The 14,573-nt window shown below is 32.7% G+C and overlaps 2 protein-coding genes across 2 annotated transcripts; one reads left to right on the forward strand and one right to left on the reverse strand.

Moving 5' to 3' along the window:
- The first annotated feature begins 2,608 nt into the window (after positions 1 to 2,608).
- Positions 2,609 to 10,530, forward strand: LOC123218735. Its single transcript, XM_044640326.1, has 9 exons — positions 2,609 to 2,799; positions 2,878 to 2,933; positions 3,022 to 3,136; positions 3,731 to 4,755; positions 5,375 to 6,978; positions 7,156 to 7,286; positions 7,391 to 8,190; positions 9,192 to 9,304; positions 9,806 to 10,530. The coding sequence occupies exons 2-9, from the start codon at positions 2,880 to 2,882 to the stop codon at positions 10,119 to 10,121; spliced, it is 4,158 nt and encodes a 1,385-aa protein (XP_044496261.1). The 5' UTR covers positions 2,609 to 2,799; positions 2,878 to 2,879; the 3' UTR covers positions 10,122 to 10,530.
- Positions 10,531 to 10,610: 80 nt separating this feature from the next.
- LOC123218736 (berberine bridge enzyme-like 22) lies at positions 10,611 to 12,214 on the reverse strand. Its single transcript, XM_044640327.1, has one exon. The coding sequence runs from the start codon at positions 12,212 to 12,214 to the stop codon at positions 10,619 to 10,621; it is 1,596 nt and encodes a 531-aa protein (XP_044496262.1). The 3' UTR covers positions 10,611 to 10,618.
- Positions 12,215 to 14,573: the final 2,359 nt, after the last annotated feature.

Here is a 14,573-nt window from a genome sequence, read left to right on the forward strand (position 1 = left end):
TGCAGTTGTTCTTGATCCTCATTTCAAGTTTGAGTTTGTAGAGTTTTGCTACAAAAAGGTTTATAACCCAACTATTACACAAAAAAAGTTGAAGGTTGTCAATCAAGAGTTGTATAAGCTTTTTGAAGCTTATGAGGTTTAATTTTATAAATAAGTTCCCACCGTCCCATTAATTGTGACTATTGGTCCTAGTAGCATTGGAGATAACATATGTCTAAGTCATTATACTTTATTATATTCTTGTAATTAATAAAATATGGATTATTATTATTATTGTTTGCATTTGAAATTTTTGTATTTAAATGGTGTAGGAATTTGACTACTATGTGGGTGAGTTTAGAGCTACTTCTACTAAAAAGTTTGAATTAGACTTTCATTTAGGAGAGTTGAAGTATGATATCATCAAGCAATACAATATGGATATCGTTGAATATTGGAAGAGTAATCGAAAATTAATAATTCCAAGATCATAGAAAATTTGTACCTGAATTGCAAAATATATGTTCTCTGATGATGTTTAATAATCCATGTCTCAATTGATAATCCATAACATAGTTTGCCCTTTTATTCTTTTTGTATTCTATGGGTTTGGTTCATAGGTATTTTGTTGTTTTGCAGGGAAGAAGAAGAAGTAGAGAGCCACGCAGAAGTTACGTAACTTCTGTGTTTTAGTATCAAGCGACAATTAGAATTTCAAAGTTTGAAATTCTAACTGTTATTAACTTCTATAATTGTCAAAGATAGAAAGACAATTTTCACTATTAGGGTTATTTAGATATTTCAACTCTAATGAATCGAGTCAATCCATCATAGGTAGATTGGATCCAACAGAAAAATATATTATGATTATTATCCAATACTTGTCATAATGATTCGTGGTATTATGAATATACCAATAACAATTGTTGCTTTGGAGTTTGCTTTTAGTATTGGTAACAAAATGCTCAATAAATATTAAAACTCACTTCAACCAGATAATTTGGAACCTTTAATGTGCACTCAAACCTAATTGCGTGAATATAAATTTAAAGGTAACATGTTAACATAATATTTCAAATATTTTGATATTTTTTATTGTTAATATATTGATATTGTTAATGCGATAAGATATTAACATTTTATTATTGTTCTTCACTTTATATGATGAAATTGATCATGGTGTTATTCTTGTGCCATTAATTAATCCAATGATTATAGAATCACAGGAATCCACCAACACCACAATTGTGCAATGAATTTTATTTGAAGTAATCACATTATCCATTTCTATTTATATTTAATTGCATTTATGATTTACTTTTCAATTTTCTATTTATAAAGCTAAAGATTTTGTATATGTTAAATTTAATTTTTCATGTTATAGATTACACCAAGGTTAAGACACTTTCATCAGAGCTTGCAAGTCACCACCAAATATATATTGCATGGTGGTTTAGATATGTTGAATTTTATTTAAATGTAGTAAATATTGATGTCTTTTTCTTTCTTATTCTTAGTTAGTTGTGAATGTGAACATGCATTTTCTTGTGATGGTTTCTATTGCTTGTTCCCACTTTCTTGCCTATAATCTTTCTTTGTTGAATGAAAGTTTATACTAAAAACGGGTGAAAAGAGTTCTTGGTAAGATGTTTTCTTTTGATAAAAACGTTGAACGAGTTCTCATTTTGTGTTACTACATATGAAGTTTTGTAAAATTAGTAAGAAATTTGTAGTTTTTTAATCTTTAAATTGTTCATATTGCATTGTGTGGGTTTATATGAAGATTGAAGAATAGAATTTATCATAGGAACTAATATATTAGATTCCAAGGAAGAAGATTGTAACTTATATATGAAATTCCAATGGAATTAATCATCTCATTTTGTTGCCTTTTTTTTATTTGTGTACAGGTGAATTGAGTTTTATAATGTTAAGTTTTTCTAGTATTTACATTAGCCATTAGGCAAAGTCTCTATTAAAATCTATCCGTGAGAGATAAGCCCCAAAAATTCAATTGACTAAAAAATTTGTTAATTATACCATACAAATATTCAATACTAATTTATATATATTAATGCATATCATGAAAAACCAATGCATTTTTTTATTTACAAATTTAAAAATAAAAAACTTCAATTATACTGATAATTATGGATTTACCCATATCTGTAGGATTGGATAAGAGTTTTCATATTTCTTACATATTTAAATTGATATTTTTTTTTACAAGTATTTATTTACTTGTATCCGTATCAATTTCATTTGTATTCAATCCAATTTCATCCGTTTGCTTGGCAAGTCTAATTTTAGACATGTATTATGTTAAAAGCATATCCATTTCAACGTAGACTTAGTCAACACACAAATTAATTCAAATAAACAATACATTCAATCAATCAACTAATTAAATAGGAAAAATACCCTAGATTAATTTTGATCCATAGAGTGACTCTCATTGATGATGGAGATTAGGGTTTTGTATTTTTGTTTCTGAAACGGGACAAAAAGAGTGAACAATGGACCTTTAAATATTAATTCTTCAAAAAAAATAGCTTCTTTACGGAGGCCCGTAATAGAATTCCTAACATAACTTTCACCGAAGCCCGTTAATTTGAAGGAAGTGATCGTCAATTTTCAGGCCCAGGTTTTAGACCGACTATGAGTCCAACCTGACCCGACTAGCTATTCCTTCCTAGGGTTACTCTTCCCTGCAGTCTGCTACACACTAAAGTCTCATGTTTACTTCTTTCTCCTTTAGTCCAGAACAGAGATGGTTAGGGTTTAGGGGTTTTACGTTGATGAAAGACTAACTGCAATCAAGTAAGTGTTTTTCTTTTGATGTTACGATTCGGTTTTTGATTCCGGGTTTTAGTTTATCTTTAAATCTTCTACTTGTAGAAATGGCAGTGGAAGGTTCAGAAAAGCAGGCGCCGGTGAATCCCTGCTGTCAATTGGTATGATTTTAGGGCTTTTGTACTTATATTTATTTTTATTTCAGGATTTTTTTTGAAATAATATTAATTGGAGATTGATGTATAACAGTGGAGAAATAGGTGCTCTCAGCTACAAGAGAAGCGGAGCGCATTGCGCCAAGCTCTGAAGCTTTTCGAGCAACAACTTGATAAGGTTCAAGCTGAAAATCTCTCTCTCAAGAAAGGTAAGTGGGATCTAATATTGCATTAAGCTGGTAGTCTCTCCATGGTATGGGCATTGTTATCAAGCTTATAACATATGATTTTAGTTATATTTAATATCAGTCTGGTTATTAAGTATGATTCGGTAGTCTGAAATCTTTGATTTGATTTCAGATCATGCTGATGCTAGTATTTACAAATGTGAAGGGTATGTGTTAAGTTTTTTCTGCCGAGATGTTGGACACATCTTTGTTTTAGCATACGTAAAGCTGATTTGGATGAGCCTGGTGCTGCATTTCATGTATATTTTCTGTTTTAGAGTTTCACTTGGCAGTGTTTGTTCATATGTGGATAATTTTTCTATATTGATAGATAGAAAACGTTGCTTTATAAATATTGTGAGTTATTCAAAGTACAAAATAGTTAGTAATTGTGATTGAAAATGGAAAAATTAGTTAGGTCACACAGGTAATAAAAACGTGAGTTTCAAAGAAGTAGCCTAGTATCATTTATTGAAGCTTTTACCCAAACATCCAACTCACTTCCGATTTTTTCCTTTGTGGATGAAAGCACACTTTTAAAAAAAAAAAAATTAATTTGTAACTTTTCTTTCTCAGCATGTGAAGAAGAGCGGGCGCGTGCAGAAGTTGAGAAAGTGGGAAGAGAGCAAGAATTGGCTGCAAGAGATTCATTGGAGAATGAGATATCTGCCTTGAAGTCTGAAATTTCTATATTACAAAAGAGAGGAAGATCGCATGCTGAAGATAAGAGTGAGGATGTGAAACTCCTGCAAGTTTGTATTTCTGACAGGGAAAAAGAAATAAATCGGCTGAAAGAGCTGCTTGAGAAAGAGAAAAAAAGGGCAGATTCTGAAAAGAAGAATGCTGAAGCAGAGAAGAAGAGAGCTACTGAAGCATGGAAATATGTTAAAGTGGAAAAGAGTAAAGCTGATGAAGAAAGGAAGTTAGCAAATACTAAAGGAGAGAAGGCTAAGGAATATAGGTTACAGTTGGAGGCAATGAGTAAAGAGGTTGATGATACTAAAGCGAAATTACATTCTGTGACATTAAAGTTGGCTGAGGGAAACAAAAAACTTGAAGCTGAAAAACAGAAGGCAACCAAAGAGAGAAAACATGCAGATGCAGAGATGAATAAAGCACAGGAGCTAAGAAAGCTAGCAGAAGCCAATCGGAATCAGGCTGAGACAGAAAAATGTCGTGCTGAAAGTTTGTCTCTGCAGTTGGAAGAGACTAGACATAGAGTTCAGAAAGAAAAATGCTTGTCCAATCAGCTTTCCCAACGGTTAGAAGAAGCTACAGGAAAGATTGATGAATTGCAGAAGCAGATATATGTCCTTCAGTCCTGTAGAAAAATGATCAAGGCTTCTGCTGTTTCACCTGAAAAGCATTTGAATGCTGACTCTGGGAAAATGAAGCTTATGAAAAAACAATTGAAGTTTGAAAAAATGCAAGTAAAGCATGCCAAACAAGTGGCTAAGTTGGAGAAACGACATAATATTATTCTGCGAGAAGTACTATGTCGCTTGAAGTTGGATCTTGTTCAATTTTCTGATCGCCTAGATTTAGTGGATAAATGCTTCTCGCTCAAGGCTGAAGGTATAGATAATCTGGTAAAGGAAAAGGTTAGTTTGTCACCCTACTAGCTCTTTTTGCATTCTCTTTTTATTTTTGCTAGCATACAGGTGTTGGCATTTGTTGCTGAACTTTGCTACTGATTGATTTTTCTCAGAAGCATGATTACTTGAAGCCGCTTTAGTGTAATGACATATTGGGTAAAGCATTAGTTTGTATTTGGTACTTTGTTGTGTGGACAGTTTTAGACTTACTTGCAGACCACCGGTGGGCTATACAAATTCCAACAAAAAATGAGAATTTCTTCCTCCTTTCTCTTACTAAGTATATTTAGATTGAAATGTTCTATCTCGGTCATGTTGGCATTTTATACTGTCTCATATATTTTTGTAAATAAACTAAGTGTTTGTTTCAGCTGTTTATAAGCAGTTACTTTAATATATCTTTAAATGGAAATGTTAGAACATTAGTTTTTGGAATCATTAGATCAACTTCTGATTCATTTGCATGATAATATGTAGGAACATTTTTTTTTAAATTAGATATCAACTTTCGGTTTATATTTTGATTATGAGTCTATAGCTTCTCATATTGCCTGCTTTCCTTGTCCTCAATCTGCACTAGCATCTGCTTCTGCTTTTTTACTGAAAGGTTTAATGCACTGTGCAGGTTATGGAACAACCAAACATGCAAACATTGAAGGAAGAAGTCATTGGTGTAGAGCCATTTCAGAGTTACCTTCAAAGTGAAAATGAACTTCTAAAGCCTTGTTACCGGACTAGTGCTGCCTTTGGTCCTCTTAGGCAAACACTTCAATGTCTTGTGCCATCACAGTCCTTATCTGGAGGGAACTGTTGTGAATCCTTTTCAGGTATTGATTCTAAAGATTCTAAATTGGAGTCTCTGGTTGGAGGCTCTAGCCGAAAAATGTTACAGAGTTGTGCAATAAATTCCAGTTCGGCTTCTTTTTCTGATGGACTATTCATGGGCTCTCAGGGAAAAGGTGCTTCTTCTGTCACCACATGCTCAAAATTTATGGAAGAGAGCTTGAATGCTCAGCCAACAATTTCCAATATGTCTGGTGAAGTTAACAAAATGAGATGCAAGAAAAATCTTGCTGTGGTCACTGAAGATAATGTTAGAAGTCCTCTTAAAATTTCTGGCATTGGAAATGGCAATGGATTTAATAAGAAGAGAAAGAGATCACTTGATGCAATTGAATCCATTGAATTGTTGCACTCAGAGGGTAAGCAGTTGCATCTACAGATGGAAGAGAAGCTGTCTGATTTTCATTGTAAGTTAAACAGACAAGTTGGTGAATCCTTGGAAGAGGCAAATAATATAGTACCTAAACTTCAAGAGAATTCATTTGTCAAGCATGAGCGGTGCCACAAGAAGAAAAAGACATCACATAAAGAGACTGTAGGTATTCAGTATTTGTTGAGTACTGATGAACGGAAGAAGACACAGAAAGTTGGTGGTAATATCCATGAAGATGCAAATCTGTCTAGAGAAGTTTGCCAATCTACTATTGGTCCAATAGGATCTGCATGGCCATGTGCAGAGCTTATTAATGATTCAATTATTAGTGACGTGCAAACAAATGAAAAATTTGAGGAAATGGCAGATGGAGATTTTATGAAATTGCTGGACTTGGATAATCCTGTTGATGAGGAATGTTACAGAACAGCAATGGAAATGCCTCTGTCGCCTACTCTTCCTGAGATTGAGTTTCAGGGTGCTGAAACATCTGAAATGAGTAAATCTGAACCTTTGGCTGAAAAAAATTTGTACAACGGTTTATCTGATGAAAAAGAAAATATGGTGCCTTCTTGCAGTTTTGAAGTCATCAATGCTGAGATTAATTCCAATGATTTAAAGAAATGTATTTCTACTTCATTATTGTATGAGAATGAAGGTCCTGTCGATTCCTATGAACCTCAAGGGGGTAATGATAATGGTTTTCATGGTAATAAGCAAGCAGGAAAAGCTTGTGATCATCTGTTTGAGGACTTTGGATTGGATGGGGTAATATCTGATCCATTTAGATCTAGAGATGGAGTTGTGCCTTTTGAAAGTGAAGTTGGACCTGCATGTAATAATGTTTCTAACCTCTTCATTGTACTAGGTGATTTTAAGGACAATAGCAGTATATCCAGAATATATTGTGCCACAAAATCTTGTATGGATCGATGCTTGTTGGTTACTCAAACAGAGTGGATATTGCAAAAGCTTTTGCTTGCTCTTAAAATGGAAGAAAATTTGCTTTCAAAGTAAGTTCTTATATACTTTGTTGGATTCTTCATATGTTTATCAGTTAGCTTATGCTTTTTGTGTTTATTGTCTGCATTTGTTAGATATTGCCATGGTAGTTAATTTATAGAAATTTAATGCTCATTCAGATAGCTAATCAGCACCACTTAATTTACTTCTTCTGTTGACCTGTTTAGGGAAAAAGCCTCTGTATTATTTTCACTGTTACTTCTCAACTTCTCAATCACCGCTCCAGGACAGCCTGGGAACATTTTGAGTAGGGATTTCACGGTCTGCTCAGATTCTTTTGCCAGACATGTTCATGCAGGTATGGAATTTGGAGTATGATATGTAATCACTAGTTATTAAAATTTTACAATCTGCTTGTTTTATGTATTGATACACTGAGTTGAATTTAATGCTCATTTGTAGTAATGTCTGATGCTGAGGCAAGAAGCATGCTAGAAGATTTAAGTTTGGATGAGCTGCTCAGTCTCATTGAGGATTTCCTAGTGGATGGAAGAGTCATGAAATGCACTGATGGATCTTCTGCAACATTGAGCGAAAGTAATTCAAAAGTCAATGTCCATCTAGATGGTGCAAATGCAATGTTCTCATTTGAAGCAGCTTCAGCTGACCAGGTGGTAGCAGGGAGCATTATATTGGCATCAATATCTGCATCAACCAATCACATTGCTTATATTAGTGAGGCTGCATACAATGTTTCTCGGACACACAGGAATGATCCTCCCCTGTTGCTGACCGTTCTTCACATTTTGGCTTACTTGGGTGGGGAAGAGTTCGTTACCTTGGCAAAAGACAATTTAACAATGACTGTAGTGAAATCAATAGTCACATATCTTGAGAGAAGAAGTGTACAATCTGCTGAAACTTCTTGTCTTCCATCTACAAGTGATTTTCAAACTGAGTTCCTTCCCTGTGTTGAATGCCCATTTGCAAAGGATGCAGTTTCTGTAGATTTTGCCATATCATTGCTCCTGGAAAAGCTTAAGAGGTGTACTCAGTCTGAGACCGTGAATGTCCTATTCCATGAGGACGAAACTGAACAAATTTGCCAAGACCTTTGTAATATTTGTGACATGAAGGATGATGAATCATGCTCCTTGAAAAAGTATGAGATGCCCACTTTCCAATCAGAATCTGTTGTCAATATGACTTTGTGCCATGTCACTGATGTTTTGTCGTTGATGGAACTGCTTGCATGCAACATGGTATGGCTTTCTATCTTTATTTTACTGTTAATGCTTCTGTCATGTCTCACTGTCTTGTCACCTTGAGATGTTCTTGACTTGACAGCCATGGAAGTAGGCTTTTCTAACTACTTGCATTTTTGTACCTTAGATTCAAATTAGGGGTGTACTTAATTCGATTTAAACTGTAAAACCAAACTAAATCATTTAAAAATTATGGTTTGGTTTGTAAAATGGTTTGAATTGGGGTGATAAAATTTTGAAAAACAATTTTTAGATTGGATTGTGGTTTTGAACCAAACCTTATTTTTTAAAATATATATATATAACTATATTTGACAATTTTTTAATAAGCAATTAGATGTATAACTTGTTTTTTTTTATATTTATTTTATTATTTTCTTTTCATATATATTATATATATATTTTATATTTATTTTATATGATTATATTATGTTCTAGAAAATTATAATTCAATTAATTTTATTAAATAATATGTATTTAGAAGTGACTGATTTTAATAGTTTCAAACCATAATTCAAGCCGGACTTAATTGTATTTTTTCAGTTTGGTTTGGTTTAGTTTGAAAGCTAAAATGGTTTGATTTGATTTGAAAATTTTTCAAACTGTTTTTTTAGTTTAGTTTGGAAAAACTCTCAAATCGCACCAAATCAAACCGTGCACACTCTTACTTCAAATCTTCTTGTCCCTTGAGCCATGATAGTTTTAGAAGCCATTTCATTGTGATTCAGGAGCATGATCACTATAAGCTAGTGTTGTCTTTTGAAGATGTGACGATTTAACAAATTTCTGAAAAAACGACTGAAAAATTGTATTCTCTTACAAACCAAAAAACTTGCAATTGTTTTATGCTGTTTTTTGACAAGTGAAACAAGAACACTCTTCAGTGAAAACGGGAAAATCTGAGGGGGAACATAAGTGGTTCCTGAATTATTGTTTGCTCCATCTGGTGTTGGGAGAATCAAACCTAACGTGTGACTTGTTTTCCTCTTTAAATGCAGAGATGGGATTGGACATGCACTAAAATAATCCCTGAGCTGTTGAGGATGTTGGAATCACCCATGCAGGAGAGCTTCACGGTAGCCATTGTCATTCTTCTTGGGCAGCTTGGAAGGTCTGTGAAAAGTTGTGCTCTGGCATTATCTATTCTATGATTTTCAACGTATTTGAATCCTTTTCCAATTACTGATTCTGTTGTTGAAAAACTGTTTTCCTCATATTTCCGGATATCATTGCCTCTTATTATTCGGTTAAATGGACTTTGAGTATAGGAAGAGATATCTTGTCTGTTTCAGCCAGCTTACCATTGGCAGGGGATAACTTATGAAGGCCTAAGAATTTATTTCATATTTTTCTTATTTCTGAATTTATCAATTTCGTTTTTATGTTGCATGCTGAATTTTATTGTTATAAATTTTTGTTTGTGAACTCTAATTAATTTCTACTCATATGCAGTGCTTTTTGTTTGACTAAATTGGTGTAATGTCAATCCTAGCTTAGTTAGAGAAAAGAAATGGAACTCATTTTTCTATTTTGTTATTTACATATACAAAAGATAATTTAATTATATTGTATGTAAGCTTATTCTTACTTCAAATTATGTTATAAATTTCAGACTTAGAGTTAATGCTTGTGGGTATGAAGATAAGGAAGTTGAGAGCTTCAGAAGCAAATTGTCCACCTTTCTGTGGCGGGATACTGCCACTAGAGCTAGTCTTCCTGTTCAAATTGCCATTGTTTCTGCTCTGCTTGGGCTTCTTTCTCTGGATTTTGAGCAAATCATTAAGACTAACAAGGAGTATTCAACCATTGCAAGTCAGTCAATTCCAGCAGCTGATCATATAAAGAAATGGTTTTCATCTCTGAGCAACAAGAATCAGGCCTTGTCATTTAGCCTCTTGCAGTGCCCTGATTTTGCTACAAAACCCTGAATTTATAACTCCAGAACCGTATGTATATCTACCTTCTGGGTACCCAGCATTTTGAAGTGGGATGGATGCCTTTATTGAAGTTATGTCTATTATGAACTATGATCAAAACTGAAAATTTTGATGGATTCTACTATCAAGAACAGAGTTGCTTCTCGGAAACTATGATTTTGAATCACCAGAGAAATTTTGAAAAAAAGTTGATGAAGTCTTTTGTGCTTCATTCCTCTTAAGTAAATTTGTAGATTTTGTTAGTCTTCATGTAATAAAATTTTGTATTTCTGATGCTTTGCAATGTTCAAGCTAGGTATCTACCTTTGGTCAAGTTTTATTCTTATGGAACTGAGTTTTGGCCTGAACTTCCTGTAATTTTCTATGAATCATTAAATTTCTGAGTTTAAATTTGTGAAAACTTCTCAAGGCTACTGTTATTGCAGAGGAGATGAATTTCAGACATCTCAAAATTTTGAAGGGAAACATTATTGCATAATTTCCTAATTCTATTTCCATGGTTCAGGAAGCAATGGAATACTTTGCTCATTTCTGAAGAAATTCTCAGGGTCAACTTTGTTCTTCACCCGTGCCAATCTCTTGAAGTTGTCTTTGAAATACTTGTCACCCCAAGCTGCAGCTTCCCGGTAAGTTGCGGTTTTACCATTTTTGTTGGTTCCCAAATCAAGATCCCTGTAGTTAACATAGGCTGCCCTTGGAAACTTTGAAACAAATGGTGTCATGTAATTGTATAATGACCTAATCCAATTCACATGCCTGCTGGATGTCTCCAAGCCATCCTCATCCCACTTCACCATGTACTGTATATTATAAAGATTTCCTTTTCTGTGGGGAAATGGAACTTCAAATTCTAATATTTCATTCATCTTTCCCCCAAAAGGATCCATTATCATTATAGCTATTTCTTCTTCTTCCTGGAACATCTTCCATATTCCTTCAATCGCATTCTTTGGTATTGGTTCTGTCACAAAGTCAGATTTGGCCTTGAACTTGCTTTTGTACAGTTGTTCCTTGTCCAGCAATACTTCTAAGGGTGACCCTTTTGGGAATCCAGCAAAATAGATAGTCGATTCAACCCAGGTCATTTCAGTGCAATCTTCAGCCTTCAATCCCAACTCAGGAAAATTTTTGTTCATTAATGGGATTAGGCTGTCGATTCCCCCCAGAAACAATGAGTTGAAAGAAACATTGTCAATTCTCTTACCTTTACTACTCTTTTCTCCCACACCCAGAATGACAATTCTAATGAAAAGATCTTCATGCATTTCAGGTGCAATGTATTGCCATCTATGAATAAGCTCACTGGCGCTTTGTTCCACTGTTCTTGGAACTGTAAAAACAGTCACACTTTTGGGAACTCGAACAAGCTTTATTTTCCAGGAAAGTATGACCCCAAAGTTCCCTCCACCACCTCCTCTAATGGCCCAAAACAACTCCTCTCCCATTGCTTTTCTGTCAACAAGTCTCCCATTAACATCTATAAGATAAGCGTCAACAACATTATCAGCTGCAACTCCAAACTTTCTCACCAATGTTCCAAACCCTCCTCCACTCAAGTGCCCACCAATTCCAACGGTAGGACACAACCCAGCAGGGAATCCATGAACTAAACTTTTCTTTGCGATCGTGTAGTAAAGCTCACCGAGCGTTGCTCCTGACTGTATCCATGCTGTTTCTTCTTTAATATCAACCTCAATCGATCTCATATTGATGAGATCAATGATGATAAACGGGGTCCGGCAAAGGAAAGAAAGGCCTTCATAGTCATGACCCCCACTTCTCACTCTTATTTGCAGGTCATATTTTCGGCTACAAAGAATGGCTGCCTGAACTTCAGACTCATGAAATGGTGTCACTATAAGAAGAGGCTTAAAAGTTGTGGCATTTAACCATCTGGGATTCTGTATAGTAGACTGCAAGAGAGATGAATATAAAGAGGAATTTCGAGGGAAAATTATCTCAAAGCTTCTAGTGTAGGCTTTGAATTGGGTTGACATGCATTGCCTGAATTCTTCTTGGATTGGACGAGAAGTTGCCCATGAAACTGCGATCAAAATAGAAATTAGAACAATAATTTGTTTCATTTTCAGCTTCTTATGCAATTGAGTCCTAGTGTGTTTATATTTGAGTAGTTTTGTCCCTGTGGGATGTAATATTTCAACTGGAGATCTTTTCTGATCGGCAGCTGCTTAAACAAGCTGTATTCAAACAAAAGAAAGTTGATAATTCCAATATTGAAGGTGAGACACTATGTGGAACTAACTGCGTTTGTCCTTTTTATTAATGCAAGCATATAATAAAATAAATCCAACAAAAATGTATTAAAAAATGATAGTAATAGTAAATTTGTAAAATTAGCATGATAACTTTATATATTAGTTTATATATTGTTAAGAAGGTTGGTTATACCTAGTAGAAAAAACTCGAATGATTTGATCGATAGAATAATAATATAATAATCAAAATAAAGTGAAGAACACTTCACTTTATTTATGCTTACAAATTATATCAAATAACAATTTTTTAATTTGATTTGGTTTGGTTTAAAACTTGGGTAGTTTTATTTAGTTTGAGATTTTACGAAACTCCTTTTTTTTTTTTTGTTCGATTTGAAAATATGTCTAGCCACCCCACCGTGCATTTTCATCGGCTGAAATAAGGCCTGTAAGTATATTGGTCGGACTGCTTTTGTCTTCATGAATAAAAGTAATTTACAGGTTCCATGTGCAAGGCTTCAATGTTTTATTTGCATCAAGGCTTGTGTCAAACTTATTTTAATAGCCTCTTCCCACCTTCTACATTCATGGTCAAATTCTTTTTTGGGGTCTTAAAAAACCAATATATTTTTTTAATTTTAGTACTTTTAATTTGGTGGGGGAGCCTTTCTTTTTTCTTTTTAATTATTAATATTCCCCAAATTCATAATTTCAAACAAGAATCCGCTTTCTCTCCTAAATTCTCTCAGTCTCAATTTCTTTATATCAATTTTCAATTTTCCAAGTTATTTTGTTTTGATTTCTATTCAATAATTTATCAATTATTATTTCATTTCATTCATATCTAATTGAATCCAATATCACACGAGTTTAATAATTTTGATTATTTTGAAAACAAAAAAAATAAAAAAATCAATATTTCAATGAAGAATCTCACTCTCAAGAGCATGCACTACCACTAAAAAAAATGTAAAAATTGATTGTGTGGAAACTTTTGATCAAACTAAGGAAAAACATAAATGGTAAATTGGTTCAACAAATTATGTGCAAACAATATAGTTCATGCTTATTATATGCAAGTTCGAGGGCACCAAACGTCTCCATCAACAATATTGTAAAAAAAATCATAACACTTGAAAGGGTAACAACAAATTGTCTTTCCAAAATCAAGATTAATTTATAAATCTTTTTCAAGTTAATCATTTGGTTTCAACATAAAGGAAATATCCAACTTCAACTACAATTAACAAGTAATATGAGACTACATAGTCAATACGTAATCATTGATCATCAACATTTTAGTTATATTAATGATACAATATTAAAATTGATGATGTAAAATAATGTTCAACCAATCTTTAAAAAAGTCCTTAGGACAATATTAAAATTAGATATAGTTAGAATTTTTAAATTTAAAAAAATTTAAGCTAAAACTGAACTAAGTAATTTTAATAGTATTATTTTAATAATTTCTAATTTATTTATCTAGTAATCAAAATTTAAGGTATATTTGCGTAGCTACTCATTTTATCATCTTGATGGGCAATTACAAAAAAAAAAAAATTATTACATTTAGAGTGATAAAATATCATCACTAATGGTGTAACTGAAGGTATGTATGGTTTAGTTTGATGCAGTTTAAGAACTTTTTAAAATTAAATTGAAAAAAAAAATTTGAAAAAATTTCAAATCAAACCAAATTGGAAAAATACATTTTGATTTGGTTTGAATTACTGTTTGAATATTTTAAAAATCATTTATTTTTAAATATTCTTTACTAAATAAATAATATTGAATTATAGTTATTTAAGATATGAAATAAATATGTAAAATTAAAATGAAATATATATACAACAAACAAGTAAAGAAAATGACAAGATAAATATAAAAAAACAAATGATGTAAACCTTTAATTTGTTAGATTATGTTCAATTATTTGAGGGTGTAAATGCCATTTTTGAAACTATTAAAAAATATATTAAAATTTAAAATTTTCAAAATTACCCCCAAACTTTTTTTTTTTGTGAATTTCCAAAAACCCTTGCAAAAAATCATTAACACTCCTAAAATTTTTAAAAACTACAAAACACCTTCAAACATACACTTATATAACATTGACACTTCTATTTATACTTATAATTTTTTTTTATTTTTAATTGAAATTAATATAAATTAGGGATACAAAAATTGTTTAAAATTTTTAGGAACAAAGTGTTATACAACTTGG

Source organism: Mangifera indica, chromosome 6, assembly GCF_011075055.1.
Source record: "Mangifera indica cultivar Alphonso chromosome 6, CATAS_Mindica_2.1, whole genome shotgun sequence".
NCBI lineage: Eukaryota > Viridiplantae > Streptophyta > Magnoliopsida > Sapindales > Anacardiaceae > Mangifera > Mangifera indica.

Coding starts and splice junctions, on each gene's coding strand:
- LOC123218735 (XM_044640326.1), top strand. CDS start 2,880: ATGGCAGTGGAAGGTTCAGAAAAGCAGGCGCCGGTGAATCCCTGCTGT. Junction 3,137..3,730: donor AAATCTCTCTCTCAAGAAAG/GTAAGTGGGATC, acceptor TTTCTTTCTCAG/CATGTGAAGAAGAGCGGGCG. Junction 6,979..7,155: donor GAAGAAAATTTGCTTTCAAA/GTAAGTTCTTAT, acceptor TGACCTGTTTAG/GGAAAAAGCCTCTGTATTAT.
- LOC123218736 (XM_044640327.1), bottom strand. CDS start 12,214: ATGAAACAAATTATTGTTCTAATTTCTATTTTGATCGCAGTTTCATGG.